Source organism: Amblyomma americanum, chromosome 2, assembly GCF_052857255.1.
Source record: "Amblyomma americanum isolate KBUSLIRL-KWMA chromosome 2, ASM5285725v1, whole genome shotgun sequence".
Lineage (NCBI taxonomy): Eukaryota > Metazoa > Arthropoda > Arachnida > Ixodida > Ixodidae > Amblyomma > Amblyomma americanum.
In genome coordinates, this window is record NC_135498.1 from 93,813,415 (window position 1) to 93,827,362 (window position 13,948).

At 46.8% G+C, this 13,948-nt stretch overlaps 1 protein-coding gene across 1 annotated transcript in view; it reads left to right on the forward strand.

Annotated features, from left to right (window-relative positions):
* The first annotated feature begins 1,404 nt into the window (after positions 1-1,404).
* Positions 1,405-13,948, forward strand: part of LOC144121622 (uncharacterized) — a 36,393-nt gene continuing 23,849 nt past the window's right edge. Inside the window, exons 1-7 of the mRNA XM_077654930.1 lie at positions 1,405-1,583; positions 1,944-1,971; positions 3,960-4,061; positions 5,045-5,338; positions 5,783-6,029; positions 7,719-8,056; positions 9,746-9,822. Coding sequence (XP_077511056.1) covers positions 1,951-1,971; positions 3,960-4,061; positions 5,045-5,338; positions 5,783-6,029; positions 7,719-8,056; positions 9,746-9,822 — 1,079 coding nt within the window. The 5' untranslated portion in view covers positions 1,405-1,583; positions 1,944-1,950. The remainder of the gene's footprint in view (positions 1,584-1,943; positions 1,972-3,959; positions 4,062-5,044; positions 5,339-5,782; positions 6,030-7,718; positions 8,057-9,745; positions 9,823-13,948) is intronic.

A 13,948-nucleotide genomic window follows, 5' to 3' on the forward strand; every position in this document is an offset into this window, starting at 1 on the left:
TTCCACAGTAAAAATGTTGATTGGCACCAGGCACAGTCTCCCTGCAATCCTCACAAATCAGTTTTCCTTTTTTCACATTAATATGTTAAGTTGGAGAAATATTTCTCACACTGCTTATTTTGTGAAACTTAATTGTGAGTTATATTTTGTGAATATTTTCTGGGTGCAATAACTGCCTGGCCTAATGGGTTGGTCTAGTTGGAACCAATTGGTCGGGTGGCTAAAAACACAACTGGAACCACTTTGAATGTTCAGTTGGTTCCAATGTTTTTTTTTTTTTTTTGACTGGGTTAAACAACTTCAGTAACTTTTTTACATTGGCAATCATTTCAGAACAGTGTCGCAGGCAAACCTGCTCGGTTTTAAGTGATATGCGTAACGAATATCTACTCATTTATTTAGATAGCTACGTGATAAATTCCCCACCAGTACGTGTTGCTACAATGTTCAAAAGGGCTATAGTGAAGGCTGCCCAGTTATATGTGGTAAGTAGGTTTTGCGCTCTAGCTGCATCCCAAGGACTTTAGCGCATGTGTGTTTAAAATGGAAACCTCTGCAGCTGTCATGGTAATGGTGCTGCAGATGCTGCTCCCCAGCACCAGGGAATCTAATAGCCTAGCAGATTTTCCATTTGATGCCTTTCTAATTAAACTAATTGCCTGTCAGTTAATTGTCGATAGCAAATAAGATACAGTGTTATTAGTTTTCGCCAGGGCTAGTCGCTGATTGTTCGTAAAGGCAAGCTGACAAGTAGGAGAGGTGATTCAATTCACATGGCAACACATGGTAAGGACAGGTGGAAGGATCGCCAAAATATGTTGCAAATGGATATTCTACATCCACTGCACGTTGTAAAAGCCCAGTGAGGTATACCAATTTATTGAAACGTGTTCAACACACTCGCACTTCAATCTCAACCAAAATCTGTCGATTGATTTACTTTAAGGCTCGTTTGCTTGACCTGCTCGGCAAGTTCCACTCCTCCTTCGAAACCGCGCAGTACCGGATGTAATACGTGAGCTTCATACGTTCGCGGTCGTGCTACGTCATGCGAACGGAATTGAGCTTGCTGAACAGGTGCGGTTCACTTGTAGCCTCAACCAGATCAAAGCTAGGCACAGCTAGGCACAGGTGTCATTTTCCAAGCTCGCGCTTTGTAGCAACTTCGGCGTTGCGCCAGCTGCACAGCGCAGCGAAGCCAGAAAGCGAAACCGAAACAACGTCACAGCGTCCTCGTCATGGTAACATCATGGCCCACGTGAACGAGCTATGTGGTTCTTGTCGTTTTCTTAGGTAAGCTAAAAAAACACGTAGATTAAAGTCTCTGGTGTAGACAGATAATGTAGATTTGCCAAAAGTGACGTCTGGTGAGAGGAACTGGCTCCAACAGCGCTTTGCAGCTTCTCTCTTCCCCTCCGCCTCTGCGCTAACTGCTCCGCTCGCCACGCTCGCTTTTGCTGGTTCCAGCAAGCTCCTCAAACAGCTGTAATATGCTCCCGTGAGATGCTGCTGATCGCTTACCCGCTGCTCGGCACGGAGTAGCCGCCGCCGGAGGAGCAGTTAGCTCTGACTTCAGCATTTCGGTAGGTTTCCTTGACATGCTAGAAGCGCGGTGAAAAAAAGGAAAAAAAAAAAAAGGTAGGAAGCGAGAATAGCGGGGCTGCAGAAACGCGCCTACTGCACTGCGAAAACTTCCGTATAGCGTATCACTTATCTACCTGTAGTGCAGTATTTGCCCTCAGAAAATTTGCTTTGATTAACTTTGTTAATGTAACTCCGTACATACGTTCGTTGCAAGCGCTGAACTGTCGTTTTGCTTGTGAGGAACACTTGGTCGATAAATTGAACATATCGGGCCGCGCTGAATGACAGGTGTGCCTTCTTGCGTGTTTGTTTGCTTTCAGTTATTGTAAATTGATATGTGTGCTTGCTTTTTGTGACAGGTAACCGATGGAGGACCACGGAGTCGAGGTACGGCTTCAGTTTCTGTCTTTTATTGTGTTGTCACTCGACTTGCTCGCGTCCATATCTTCGGTTGGATGGCGCGACTCCCGCAGTAGAAGGTAACGTTAGCCGGTTAACGCTGACTTGAGTGCTGATGGTAACGGCATTACATATGAGCAGATAACTTCAACGCAAGCCGTTCTAGCGATGCGCGACACGTACCTAAAGTTGTTGAGGTATTTGTTGGCGATACAATAAAGCCGTCCCGGCTACCCGTAAGTGATGTGAAACGTTCACTGATGACATGCTAAATGTGGGCAAGGCAGCAGTTTTTTTTTTTTTCGATCAGTACTGGCACGCATTGGATGTGCTCTGCACTTTTCTGTAGCGGCCGCATATCTGTAAGTATGTACATATCCGACATGTCACTGGTAAGAACTTGTTTTTAGCTTCATGCAAACTGTGAAGTTTTCTGGCTAAAAGCAATGGATGTGGTTTGCAGGTTGCTGCATTTCAAGAAACAAATAATTTCATTGCTGGGGTTTTTCTGGCATGCGCAGAAATCAAGGTAGTACACCTGTTCTTGAACAGTTTCCTTCATTGCCAGAGTAGTGCAGCTGTATGTTAGTGTCGCTATCACTTCTTTTGCTAGTGGGGGGGATAGTAAAGAGTCTGCGAGTGCCTTGGGTTTGATTTATGTTTTGTTTTGGTGTGCGATGTCAGCATATGGTAACGAATCTTTGGTGGTATAAATTAATTAGAAGCCCACCACTGTGGCGTTCCTCATGCATAGCCCATGTGTGCTTCTAGACGCTAAACTCCACAGCTCGAATTTTCGTTTCCTACTTCAGTAAGTAGCTCTTGAATTTGTAATTATAGTATATAACTAATTGTTCCAGCTTCCTGTGAAATAATTAAACTGTCAGCTATGCTGAGTAGCCTGTTTTGGCTACTCTTGCTACCCTTTAGCACCCAGGTATGCACACCTTGATATCACATGCGCCACAAGCCTCTGGTGCATCGAAGAGGAGAGCCATGTGGAATAAGTAGACCTCTTACATCTGCACTCCTCACTGAGTATTGCAGCAGCTTGCAAACGTCACGCTGTGTGTGAAGTGGCTCTGTCATATGACACTGATTGCATGATATGACTTCATTGCATGATACTGGACTTTCGGACTGGCTGCAAGCTCATTCTTTTAAATACATTATGTTCAGAGTAATATTTGCAACTGACTCTCTGTGGAAGGTATCTCTGTACACACAGAAACTGAATCACTCAGGTACCTCAATTTTGATATTTTTTTTTTCAGTGCTCCTATACGGGCTCTACTCATTTCAGCACAAAGGTTATAGAAGCTGGCTGTCCTAGAAGAACTGCATCTAATTTTATTTTTTGTGCTAAAGGTGCTCAAAAGTGTGAGCTGTTTGAAAGTATGGTACATTATGCATGTTTGCGTATAATAGTGCAATGATTAGCAAAGTCTTTTGCGGTTGGAGGCGACTCCAACCATTTGGTGGATGCCAGTTTCACTATGGCAACTGTAGTGCTTGGCGATATGCCTGGCCTGGAGATCGGCAGTCGCTTACCTTGCCCATTGAGTGTACTAACCTGTGGTGCTGTGGAAGCCTTTTTTCTGGAGCCTACCAAGAACAATATAGAAATGCAGAAAGAAAACCCCTTTTTGGATGAAAATAATTTTCCTTAGCAGCGCATTCACTTGGGTAAGTCAATGAAAAATACTTCTGCCAGTTACGGGAGTGAAGTGCAAAAACCTGGAAAAAAAAAACAAGAGAGAGACGACTGAAGGACACTTGTATTGCTGCTTTTCTGTCATTTTTCGCTGTTGGTGTCAGTGCTACCACAATTTGCAAAATAATTTTCCTGATGATGGTAAAGAATTAAATACTGCGGAGCTGTCCTACAGTGGCGCAGCTGTACTTACCCTGGCCTTGTAGTGGGCGTGTGTTATTTTTGCACTGCTGCATGCAGCTACTGTGTGTGTTGTGTGCAGAGCTTGGCGGAGGTGTTCCGCTGCTTCATCTGCATGGAGCGGCTGCGGGATGCCCACCTCTGCCCCCACTGCTCCAAGCTTTGCTGCTATGCCTGCATTCGAGTGAGTACCACGAAAGGGGGGATTGAGGTGCTGGCAGCTGTACACAGCAGCTCTAGAAGTTACGGAGATAACTCGTTCATAAGTGTTACACACAGCAGGGTTGACACTTGTAAAAGAATAAAATATGCTGCATAGATGCATGATGCATCTTGCAGCAACTGAAAAAAAAAAAGTGGAGGGGGTTTTATTTTGGAGGCTGAGAAAAGGAAGGCTGAACTGATGCATGTCAAATAATTTTTCCATGGCCTTTCTCACATTTGCTTGTCAATAATTTCTTCATGGCCCTCCTCACATTTGCTTGTAAAGAATTTTTCCATCGCCTTTCTCAGACTTGCTTAGCGAGAAGGGCAGTGCAGTGGGGATGCAAGATATGGATTTTATGGGTAGGCTTGCGTCTACTCTGCACATGAAAACTTTTAAATTGGCTTTGTGGGAGAGCAGCATTTCCCCTTGCATCCGTAGAAGCATGCAGCGGTTACGATATTGTGCTGGGGTGATTGAATTCTCCCCAGAAATAGTGTTCATCACTGGGCACCAAACTGACTGCAGCATATGCAGTTTAATTCACATTTAGTAGTTTTGTTTGGCAGGAGGCATTGCAAATAATTGAGAGCACATACGAGCTCTTGCTTCTCTATTTCCTAACCAGGAGTACAAAGATCAAAATCTAGCCATCTGCTATATTTACTTGCGCGCATATTCAAGCATTAAGTTGACCATTTAAGTTCAGAGCAAAACAAGGATTAAAGCTAGCAGATTTAAATGCACCTACTTTATATTTGAGGTACTAGACAAATTTCAAACTAAACACTACAAATTTTCAGTCCTATTGCGGAGTAAAAGATTGACATGCGCTTCAGCAGAGCAGCAGTTGCGTTACCCAAACCTGCAGTAATTTCTTTTGGTCTCTTGCGGCCTATTATTTATTTCTTTGAGTCTCGTGTGCAGTGCTGACAGCCCTGTCATTATTTCCTCGTGTGCAGCGCTGGCTGACAGAGCAGCGGTCTCAGTGTCCGCACTGCCGAGCATCGCTGCACCTGCACGAGCTGGTGAACTGCCGCTGGGTGGAGGAAGTGACGCAGCAGCTGGACACCCTGCAGCTGAGCTCGGCTGCGGCCGCTGCTGGTGCCAGTGGGGAGACCAAGCCGGGGTCTCCCGAGCCGGGTGGCGGGCGTGACCAGGAGCGCTGCCAGCACCACAAGGGCGAGAAGCTCAGCGTCTACTGCTGGAACTGCCGCCTCTGCATCTGCCACCAGTGTGCCCTCTGGGGAGGAACGGTACGTCTCCGAGGCAAGGAAGCAAGTAAATATGACAAATGGGGATGGGAATGAACGATACTTTCATTACCAGTTTTGAATGCAGCTGTGCTAGTTGCTGTAGTGGATCAGTGGTGTGTTTGCAACGTTTGAAGCCGTGTTTTGAGGCGGGTGAAATGCAAAAATGCTAATATTCCCAGATTTTAAAGAAGTGCAGGCTGTCGAAATTGAACCTCAGTCCTTCGCTAAGGCCCTTACATTATTGGTGCAGTAGTATTGGTAAAACCTCTTGGTATACTAGTTGTAGCAGTACTTGAGCAAGGCAGATGGTTCCATCTGCGTCCATTTCAAGGGATGAATAATTAAAGGAAAAGATGGGATGGTCAGTATGCCCACAGCCTGGTGCACCGTGCCTGTGGTGTGCTGTGGGAACTTAATATATCGTGCCTTATGTGTGTGTTGCAGCACTGTGGGCATGTGTTCAAACCCCTGGAGGAGGTGCACGCGCAGCAGGTGGCGGCCGTGCGAGAGCAGGTGGGAGCCCTGCGGCGACGCCTGGTACACCTGCTGGGCCTGGTGGCCCAGGTGGAACGCTCGGTGGAGGCTGTTCGTCAAGCCAAAGACCTGCGGGTTCACGAGATCCGCAATGCTGTCGAGCACATGATCGCCCGCCTGGATGCCCAGCTCAAGGGGCGCCTGCTCTCTCTCGTCGGTGGGTGTCCTTTGGTTGCCACGCTCAATGAATGCGATGTCTGTGTGCATTTTTGGCGGGCACCACATTAGGGTATCCGAAATTTCCTGCTGGTTGTTCTCTGTTCATATTGTGAAGAAGAAGACTAAGCTGGCAGTGGCGCAGGACAGAGTGCTCGCTCCTGGCCGGCGGCCATTAGATCATCTCTTGTCCATTGTTCATCGCACCTCATTTTTTGGCTGGCTGCCATGTAACATTTGGTGGAGCTTGCGGGGTGCCACGCAACTCTCATCCTCCTGGCCATCGTTCTTTGGAGCCCTGCGTCTTTCTGCATCCTTCCTTCGGTCCATTTCGTCCGGCTGTGTCCCAGCTTGCCAGATGCAAACCTACCTCGCTGTTGCTCCCCCGCCTTGTCCCCTGTGGCAATCGTTCCACACGACAAACTGGAAGCGACGCCATGACTGACCCGACCTACCGACCCAAGACACCGCTCATATGTGAATACACTGTTCCCCTGCCCGTGCCGTTTGGTGCATCAAAGGCTCATCTCTTTCATCGTGGCGGCCACCACTACACCACCTTGCCATCACTGCTGTACCGTTATCTCAAGCCCATCACCATTTCGCGTGCATATTCGTCAGTTCTTTCATTCACAATCGTGACGACCTCTCGGTGGCCCTGGGTAGTGTGTCTAAGACGAAGCTGGCAGTGGCACGGGATGGAGTGCTTGCGCTAGGCCGGTGGCCAAGAAATCATCTCTTGTCGATTGTTCATCGCGCCTCATTTTTCAGCTGGCCGCCACGTAACATTATGCTATTCTTAATAGGTGTGAAGTGCAAGCATGGGCACGTGGATGATCCTTGAATAATTCTATGGCCACTTACTGGAGATTGAAATTGTGCACCACTTATCCTGGAAAATCTTGCTGAATGCTATAAAAAAAACTTTCAAACTCGTATTTAAGGCCCCTAGAGTCCTGAGATTATGTGAAAAAAGGCAGATTTAAGCATTTTTTGCAGAATTGCGTTACAGACATCAGTATAAATGACGACAGTATGACTGAAATATGACTATTTTGCCTTATTTTTGCAAATATAATGCAAGAGGGGATTTTGAGAACTCAAGAAAATAAGAAAAAATTACTATTATAATTTAATCTCATACTGTTCAGGCCAGCCATATCCAAGGGCTCCACCCCCAAAAACACCAACAATGTGCTCATCGTCCGATGCAGCAGCAGCTACCGTTACCAGCGTTCTCTTCGAGCTGCCCAGTCCTGTGCCCGTTTGCCCTTCTTTCCTCTCCCTTCTCCCACACCGACAGCAGCCCACACCGCCTTCTTTCTATATCTACGGCCAACTTCTCCTTTGCACTTACCTGCCACATGCTTTGCCCTAAGGTCATAGAAAAAGCTGGCTTCTCCTAGTAACTTACAAGCCTCGTGGCGAAGTTTGCTTTAGGTACCTTGGCAAACTCTGAGGAAAAAATTCAGGCTACCTATATTTATGCCTTGGTTCTGAATATAGAGCGAGGTGCATTCTGCACCATTGTTTTGTTTGATGTGTCGCGTGGAATTTCGCGGATTTTTTTTTTCAATTGGCGGAACTGAAAATTTTCCGCAGCAGAAAGTTGGGGGCCTTATCCATATTTAGGAGTGGTCCTCAAATTATTCGTGTTATCTGTTTACCCCCCACTGCACCTGACGAGCAGCGCAGAAGAACGCGCTGACCCAGGAGACGGAGCAGCTGGAGCAGCTTCTGCAGGCGGCCGAGGCACAGTTGAGCTCGTGCTCACGCTCGGAGCTGATCGCGCGCTCGCCTGAGATTGTGCGTCGGCTGGGGGAGCTGCTCCAGCGGCAGCCGCCGTGCTCCCCGCCGCTGCTGCTGCTGCCGGGTGGGGGCCAGGAGTTCCCCTCAGAGATGGTTCCCCCCTATGAGTCAAGCGCGTTCCTGCTGCGCAACTTCTCAGCCCTGCAGCAGCGCGCTGACCCTGTCTACAGCCGACCCCTGACCACATCGGGACTCACGTGGCGACTCAAGGTGTACCCGGTGCGTACCTGCTTTTTGTAGCGATAGCTACATTACGGTAGCGTTGCAAGCCTTCAGCGTGGTGGCGCCACCACGCTGTCAAATGGTTGGTCACGTGCGGAGCAGCAGCCGGCGGCTTGGCGCCATGGCTGATCATGTGGTTCGCCACCTGGTTGGTCACGTGACCAGACACGTGGTGTGGAGCAGCTGCTGCTGCCAGCGGCGCGCCGGTGAAACCGAGCTGCCACAGCTGTGCGCATGTGCCGTGTCAAGTGGGACGAAGATGAAGGAGGAATGCCCAGCAAAACGGAGTGGCGAAAGACTGACTTTGCAATTCAATTATTCAAATGAGCAAGTTCCACTCGGCCAGCTATAGCTATTGCGTCAGTCCAGGTTTAACCAGAGCTAAACCACCGCCAGTTTTTTTTTTTTTTCATCCCACTCTTGGGAGGGCCTTTAGAGGCACTTCTTTGGGGCGGCGGGGGGGGGGGGGGGGGGGGTATTATGACATTTTTGGTCACTGACATTGTGTTTTGCAAACTGAGAGGAGCCCTTGCGTTCATGTGATGAGAACGTGATTTACATGGGCCAAGGGAGCACACCCTGTATTCATCCCATCATGCCGTTTTATAATGCTAGCACTGCCAGCAAGTGCCCAAGGCTTGTGCAGCCGACCCGTCTCCTTGTGCGAAAGTGATCGAAGAGTGCTGTTACGAGAGCTGCCACATGGAGGGGCGTGGCGAACCGTTTGATATATTGAATGTTACGCTGAACGCGAGTTCGATAAACACAATCTTTTTCATGGTATTTTCCGGGGGGTGTTCTTACTGTTCGAAATCAACAATAATTAGGTATATCTGGGCTCAACTCTAGCAGTAATGGCAGAGGAAAAGGGCAGGGAATAAAAAAATAATAATAAGCAGAGGGTATGTAATAGATGTACGCACTGTGCTAATGATTGCTTTGGCCCCAGGAGATGAGATGGGAGTGTTTACATCCGGTAACCTGTCCAGTGCGCCTTCTTGATGCACTGTGTTTTCACTAGCCCAAGAGCACCAGTTCTGCCAACATGGAAGTCGAAAGAAAAGGGTGTGCTGAGAATTTTTGAATAATTTTCTTCATGCATGGTGAGCATGCTGAGGCTCTCTGATAATGGCCCCTAGCTCAGCTGACAATGTTAGTCCCATTCGGAGTCTGGAGAAATCGTGTAAAGCGGTTGAATGCTGGCAAGACTAAAATCTGTAATGTTGGCAAAGAGTATAAAATTGTTCGAGGGAAAAATAAATAAGGGAGTAAATGAATGTGTTTCCTTTTCTCAGAAAACTTAGATACATCACTTAACCAGCAGAAAATTGAAACGCATTGTGTACTTAGCCAGATACTCAACGCAGTGTTGCGTTTACTATTTCGTTTTAGTGCCGACCAAAGGCAGTGCACTATTATCATTGCCACTGTCAACACTGGTACTGCTGTTTAGCTGCTGCTGCAAAGTAAAGGTTGGGCATGTTCTGGTTTCATGCACAAGATACTTTTGGAACTGGTGTAATTGTGTATTGAGTTCTTCATTCCGACAAGTTCAAACCTTTATGTCTGTTAGTGTGTTGACCTGATTATATTGTTGCCTTCTTTGTTGGATATGTTGGCAACAGGATCTGTGACCTTTTTTTTTTTGTTGACCGTACTTTCTCCCTCCCCCTCTTCTTGGCACAGGATGGAAACGGCGTTGTGAGAGGAAACTACCTGTCGGTCTTTCTGGAGCTCACAGCCGGCCTGCCAGAGACATCCAAGTGAGTTGTGTTTCACGCTTCGCTTAATCTCCTCTTTCAGGAGCACGCCTTATCACCAGTTCATTTCTGTCGGTGAAAATCTTTCTTGTTGAGTGGTTTATGATCTGCTCCATAAAGTTTCTGTTTGTGACTTGCCATACTGATTCTTAGCAAGAACTTTCAGCTGTTGGCATGTCATGGACTGCTGTGATAGTTTGTTCAACTCAAAACTGTGAGCATGGATGCCCCATTTCTGTGGCACATTGTTTCTGCATCATTTGCCCATTCACAATGGTCTGTATTGGTTAACAAGCCGCCATGGTGGCTCAGTGGTTATGGTGCTCGGCTGCTGATCGGAAAGACGCAGGTGCGATCCCAGCTGCAGTGGTTGCACTTCGATGGAGGCGAAATGCTACAGGCTTGCGTACTGTGTGATTTCAATGCACAGTAAAGAAGCCCAGGTGGTCAAAATTATCTGCAGCCCTCCAATACGGCATTCCTCATAGCCCGAGTCCCTTTGGGACTTCAAACCCCGTAAACCATGTACGGTAAAATCTCATCAATTCGAAGCCATTGAGGCCACGAAAATTATTCGAAATAACCGGGCTTTCGAATGAGCTGACAACAGCATAAAAGTGGGACCCAGGAAAACAATTTCTTTGCGGTAATGTGCTATCTTTACTGGACAGGCTTTGTGGTTACTGTGTAGTGCAGCGTAAGTGTCAAATGTCCAGCTCGTAGCTGTTGCTGGCCAAAAAGAAAGTTGACTCCAAATATAAGTTGACGCATCCCTGCTCCCCGCATTCGGAACTTCGGCCTGCCGCTGCATTTTGTTTTGTAGTTTGCCAATTTTGTACAGTATTTATAAGCTTGACAGTTAGAACTAAAAACTATAAACTTATTCTGCATGATGGCATCACGGTGCTTGCGCAACTCAAAGCAATAAACTCATAATAATGCAATCACAAGGATAACAGTCTGAAGCCAGTGGAATTAAGAAGTGGTGTTATGGCCTGCTTCCACACTTGTGTGTGTCCCGATGGACAAGCAGTGAACCAAACTGCACATGGTCCCACAGTTTCAGATTTCGACGCGACACACGCCTCAGAGATTACCAGAATCATTTTTCCTTGCGCTACCTACCGCTCGTCCAGTGGCTGCTAGCGCGAATGATCCAGGTAAACGGCACGCAGTTAAAAATTTCGTCAGTTGAATCGGCCTGCACATGAACTAACGACTTTTTGCGCATGTGTCCACCAGGAATGCGCACCGGCACGGTGAGCGTACTGCCTAACGCTCATCCAAAACTAGACCCAGCAATGAAGTCTTCCCCGTGTATAGGTCGACACCCTAGGATGGTTTCTTTTTTTTTTTGAAGGTTATCTAACCCTCTAACCATGGCACACTTTTCAAAGAAACGGCAAAAGCCGGCATAGCAAGCAGTCAACCTGTTGTGGGCACATAGCGAGAATGGATGTTTCGCAGGACACGCACTGACGCTGTTAGGCGTGGGAGGTGCTTCGATGCGAGCGCCTCCGCTACGCACTGCCTTGACTTTGGCCAGATTTAAGAAGAGCGACGAACACGGTCATTGCTGCCTCCAGTCTGGCTGTGCCATGGCAAAGTGCTGAGAGGACGTTATGTTGCTTTAAAACCGGCATCTACACCTGCATTGCAGTGAAGCATGCCTTCTCCTGTGCAGGCACGTGCTTCGGCTGTCTGCAAGCCACACCAGATTGGTTTTTGTGCTGGGAGTGCTAGGGCTGGGGTGCTTTGCGTATCAAGGATGAGCATTACTAACCGCGGCGTCGCTCTGCAGTGCCGCTTCACAGTTCTGAGGGGCTGTCGCTTGACCGATTTGTGGAAAAATCGGGATCTGACATCCTTGCGTAGCATGCCAGATCTTCAAATTAACCAGGCTGGCACACGCTGTCGCTTCGAATTATCCAGCCAAATTTATGTTAGACATTATGGGACTAAGAAATTCTTCTAATTATCTGGAATTTTGGATTAACAGAGTTCGAATTGTCAAGGTTTTACTGTATTTATGAACATAATTATGAAGTTATACGTGGCTATCTTCAAGCCTTATTGTGTCTGTTTAAACTCGGGCTTTTAAAGGATGCTTACAAATGGGGAATGTGTAACACATGTGGACAGTTTTACATGAATGAGTGTAAGCCGAGATGAAGGAACTGAAATACACACAGAGGCCGAGTGAAATGTGCATCTTGTATTATATTTATAAAGAAGTGCTGCTAGCATGCTATTTAGTGTGTCTGAATAAATAGCAGCTATATTTAACCCTGTAATTTCTAGGTACTGAAAATGGATAGGGATATGTCTCCAGGATTTTATTACAAATTGCTCCTTCATTGCAGGAATGCAAAAACTGGGAGATTTATTTGGATGAAAAAAAGATTATGGCATAATAAAATTTTGATGATTTTTGGATGCGAATTGGTCCTAAATACATAGGCGCACACTGTAAATCAAGAGAAACGTTCAAATCTGCTCCCCTGTTTGTCATTGTAGTGTTATGACCACAGGAATTTCAGGCTGTATCGCTGTCAGGCTTATCTTTTGCATGGATTTATTCTTCGGTGTAGGCCTCCTATCTCTGGCAGCTGACGCTTTGACCCTACTCTGATATGTGTGTTGGAAAAGATTGTTTCTTTGAGTATGCTACTAACTCATGTAGTTATGCAGAAATGAAAATTCTTCACAATTTTTAACTTTTCATCACAGTTGATGTGATGGGTGTATTAGAGTTCAGAACGCCATTACAGAGTTAACTCAGTTGGCAAAGTGCATGACTCAAGAACCATGCTGACATTAAAGTGCCATTGGAACGAGACAACAATACAATCTTTCTATTTGAATAAATTGTGCATATGTTGCATTGTTACAATGTGCACATGGTTTAATAAATTTTCGTATGAACGAATTCATGTGGGCCTCTTTGCATTGTGTCCCTATGCTGTGGGGCCATTGAAACTGGCATGGACATGTCAATCAAAGGTATGTCCTCTGGGAGCAGTGCCTGCATGCCTAGCCCTCTTAGGTTTAGTCTTTGGGCTCAAACATGCCAAGTGGCTGTACGCCCTTACCAAAAGCAGCTTCAATAGTGTCACGGCCCTATGTATGGACAATGATGACGACGAAGTGCTGTGCGTATGCGTGGAAGACGACGAGGACGAAATGCGTGTTCTGGTGCTGGGCCGCTCGTCCCTCTGTTGTTCGGCTCTTTGGCTGTCTCTCCATGTACATATCTTCGCTCCTCTGTTGGAAATATATTTCTTCTCGTTACGTTATATCCACTGCCATAGTGTATGGTGAAGCCTACAGCCCATAGTTTTCTGAGATGGAAAGTTTCGAATTTGTCAAATTGAGAAGAAAAGGATCTGAAATATTCCGCGGGAAGTCTCCTGCCCGTTAACACATGCGGAAGTTCACAAAACTGCGGCTGCCGTGCCATCTCTTCTTGCTTAGTTGCGTCCTGTTCAGTGCTGCGAAGGTGTATGCCTGTTCGCCATTTCACTGTGCCCTCTTCTTTCACAACAGCCCATGCCGCCTTCTTTCCATTTTGTTGCAACATTTTTCCTGCAGCACATTCCGCACACTTCGCCTCGATGGCACAGGGTTGTCGAGAAGTTGGCTTTGCCTCGCGGCTCATGAGCTTAGTCGGTGAGCTTGCTGTGGGCTTCTCGAAGATGTATGGTTTTTGACAGGTGCCAGAAGCATGAGTTTTCCCATACGAGCATGAGTTGCATTGCTTCCAGAGCTGCAGCACTTGACAAGCTAGCTGGCTGGAACAAAGGGAGGGGTACACACGTCAAGGCATCAGTAGGACTTGGTTTGTTACGAAATTCTACATTTCAGTGGAATTCAGACAATTAAATCAATTATTCTCATCATGTAATTCCTGCTGATATCTACAAACATACTATCAATGAAAGAGAATGTGGCTGCTAACACGCATTTCCACGAAAAATGCTAACATCCACGAATTTTCACGGCATCACGGTTAAATAAATAGAGGCCTTAATGAAACCTGAGGCATTCCATGAAGGAAGGCACACATGGAAGCCTTTATTCACCAGGACCACGGAAATCCTTTCGTTATGTCTGCTACCGACGCGGTCTC